We start from the raw sequence: 3,525 nt of genomic DNA on the forward strand, positions 1-3,525 counted from the left end.
CTAGATAGACTTCGACAACAGCCAACAAGAACTTTGGCCAACATTGAAAATCAAACAATGACAATATGATTTTTTCTTTCTAACACAACCTCCTCACAAACCTCCCCACACCTGCACATTCTCCAGACAACATAAACACCCCCACCCAGACACTTGCAGCACACACACACTTTAGTGACTGATTTGGCTGCACGTTGTCTCCAATCTTTTCAGTCACTGACCCAGACGCCCAGGCACCAAGATGGACCACTTCTGTTTTATGCTTTAATGATGCCCTAAGAGAAACCCCTGCTCGTTGGATATATGTCGAATTTCACCATTGGGATCAGAACAACTCTGGCCTGACCAGCATTGCTCTTCAGATATTGAACAGCCTCCAACAATACCAAGAACGATGTCACATCAACCAAACAAGCACTATAGTTAATGCACATCAACCTCCCACTTGACCCTGTTCCATCTCCCTCCATTAGGAGCCCCAGCACACTCCAGGTTGTAGACCTGACCAAGCTCATGTCATTATAGATAAATTAAATTTTAATAAACACGCCAGTGCACCTGTCAAATCCTCCAGTTTTCGTCTCCACCTCTCCTGCTGTCCGTCCTCGTTCCTGCATGAGCCCTCATCGCTTACTCAACATTCATACCTGCTCACCCATGCTTTCTCCTGGTCTTCCTCCCAAATGCAACACAACAGAACACCAAGAAAAAGTGTAGAAGAGGCGTACAAGATTATTCTATCCCCACTTCTGGCTCTCTGATCATCACCACGATCACATGCAATTTTGGGAGAAGCCTCTGCACCCTCCAGCCTATACGAGCTTGTTCTCGATCACTATAAGAACAACCCAACTTCCAACCACTGTAAATATTATCATCAACTAGTCAACCAGTGTGTTTCACTCCCAACTCAATTTTATTTTTGCACAGTTGGCTTGTTGAAATTCTGTTGTATGACTTTCCCAACCATATCTGTATTTGTATATTATTTGTCAGTCAAGGATCCATTCTCAATTATGTAACTATGTTTTTCCGCCTTAGCCTAATGTTCTTTTTCAGTAAACCGTTAAATATTATCACACTATAATTATATTGCAGAATATTGACCCCTAACAGTTATCTACTGCAAACATCTACCAGCACACCTAATGCTTCCACTGTTATTCCTGCAGGTAATTCATCCACACTGATTCACAACATTGACTCATCCATATTCAACGGTGTCTCAGCCACAAACACAAACAACAAATTCATCCCAATGACTCATCCAAAGTGACAAACTGAACGTCTTCTGAATTTTGAAACAAGGAACTTCTCTCATGGTGAAAGGACTCAGCAAGTAGTCCCATCTCACAGGAAACACCACACAGGCATAAAGGCGAATGTCAAGGAACCACTTCTTAAGAGTGGTAACCCTTCTGTGGCGCTCACCTCTTGTGGCGCTCTCCCCTCTTGTGGCGCCTCCCCTCTTAGTGCTCACCTCTTAGGTGCCTCACTTCTCAGGGGCGCCTCATCTTGTGGCGCTCACCTCTTGTGGCCTCACCCTCTTGTGGCGCCTCACCTCTTGTACGCCTCACTCCCTTTGTGGCGCCTCACCCCCCAGGGCGCCTCAGGCTCCCCCCCAGGGCGCCTCAGGCTCCCCCTTCAGGGCGCCTCAGGCTCCCCCCCCAGGGCGCCTCAGGCCTCTGTGGCGCCCCTCTCTCAGGCTCCCTCTTGTGGCGCCTCAGGCCTCTTAGTGGCGCCTCAGGCTCCTGGGCGTCCCCCAGGCCCCCCCCTTGTGGCGCCCCAGGCCCCTCCCCTGGGCGCCCCAGGGCTCCCCAGGGCTCAGGCCCCCCTCTTGTGGCGCCTCAGGCTCTTGCGGGGCGCCCCTCAGGCCCCCCCTTGGGCGCCTCAGCCCCCCCACCCCAGGCGCCTCAGGCTCCCCCTCTTGTGGCGCCTCAGGCTCCCCCCCTCTTGTGGCGCCTCAGGCTCCTCTTGTGGCGCCTCAGGCTCCCCTCTTGTGGCGCCTCAGGCTCCCCCTCTTGTGGCGCCTCAGGCTCTCTTGTGGCGCCTCAGGCTCTCTTGTGGCGCCCCTCAGGGCCCCCCAGGGCGCCCTCTGTGGCCTCTGTGGCGCCTCAGGCTCCCCCCAGGGCGCCCCTCAGGCTCCCCCCCCAGGCGCCCTCACCCCCCCTCTTGTGGCGCCTCAGGCCCCCCCTGTGGCGCCTCACCCCCTCTTGTGGCGCCTCACCCCCTTGTGGCGCCACCTCTTGGAGGCGATTCCCCTCTTGTGGCGCCTCACCCCTCTTGTGGGGTCCCAGGCTCTCTTGTGGCGCCTCAGGCTCCCCTCTGTGGCGCCTAGGCTCCTCTTGTGGCGCCTCAGCCCCCACCTGTGGCGCCCTCAGGCTCCTCTTGTGGCGCCCTCAGGCTCCCCTCTTGTGGCGCCCAGGCTCCTTGTGGCGCCTCAGGCTCCCCCCCTTGTGGCGCCTCAGGCTCCCCCTCTTGTGGCGCCTCAGGCCTCTTGTGGCGCCTCAGGCCTCCCCCCAGTGGCGCCTCAGGCTCCCCCCTTGTGGCGCCTCAGGCTCCCCCAGGGCGCCTCAGGCTCTCTTGTGGCGCCTCAGGCTCCTTGTGGCGCCTCACCTCTTGCATGGCGCCAGGCCTCTCAGGCGCCTCTCCCCTCTTGTGGCGCCCCCACCCCTCTCATGGCGCCTCACCCCCTCTTGTGGCGCCCAGGCCCCCTCTAGTGGCGCCTCACCCCTCTTGGGCGCCTCAGGCCCCCCCTCTTGTGGCGCCTCAGGCTCCCCCACTTGCTGGCGCCCCACCCCTTGTGGCGCCTCAGGTTCCCCCCCTAGGGCGCCTCAGGCCTCTCATGGCGCGCCTCAGGCTCCCTCTCTTGGCGCCTCACCCCCTTGTGGCGCCTCACCCCTCTGTGGCGCCTCACCTCTGTGGCGCGCCTCACCTCTTAAGGCGCTTCACCTCTTGTGGCACCTCACCTCTTGTGTCGCCTCACCCCTTGTGTCGCCTCACCCCCTTGTGGCGCCCTCACCCCCTCTGGGGCGCCTCACCCCCCTTCAGGTCGCCTCACCCCCCCAGGTCGCCCCCACCCCCTGGTCGCCTCACCCCCCAGGCGCCTCAGCCCCCTCTGTGGCGCTCACCCTCTTATGGCGCCTCACCCCCCAGGCACCTCACCCCAGGCACTCACCCTTGTGGGCGCTCACCCCCAGGGCGCCTCACCCCCTGGGCGCCTCACCCCTCTTGGAGCGCCTCAGCCCCCTAGAGCGCCCCCACACCCCTTGGCGTTGATCGGTGACACAAACAGGACATGGTCGGGGAGCCACTTTGGCGGGTCATACTCACCCCGGTTGTTGATTTATGAGATCTTTCTGTCGCTTGTGATATTGTATATACTGTATATGTTTCGTTCCTCTCTCTCTCTCTCAATATTCGTGGCTATCTTTTTCATTATCTATCTACAGTATCTACCTCAATATCTGCCTATTTTTATTTCTCCCATCTTACTGTAGCTGTTAACATTGTTTGTATATGTTA

The 3,525-nt window shown here is 57.8% G+C and overlaps 1 protein-coding gene across 1 annotated transcript in view; it reads left to right on the forward strand.

Annotated features, from left to right (window-relative positions):
* Window positions 1-2,720, forward strand: part of LOC121857657 (proline-rich protein 36-like) — a 4,562-nt gene extending 1,842 nt beyond the window's left edge. The window contains exons 3-4 of the mRNA XM_042353719.1: window positions 1,099-1,172; window positions 1,852-2,720. Coding sequence (XP_042209653.1) covers window positions 1,099-1,172; window positions 1,852-2,720 — 943 coding nt within the window. The remainder of the gene's footprint in view (window positions 1-1,098; window positions 1,173-1,851) is intronic.
* The last annotated feature ends 805 nt before the right edge of the window (window positions 2,721-3,525 follow it).

Source organism: Homarus americanus, unplaced genomic scaffold (assembly GCF_018991925.1).
Source record: "Homarus americanus isolate GMGI-L3 unplaced genomic scaffold, GMGI_Hamer_2.0 scaffold16712, whole genome shotgun sequence".
NCBI lineage: Eukaryota > Metazoa > Arthropoda > Malacostraca > Decapoda > Nephropidae > Homarus > Homarus americanus.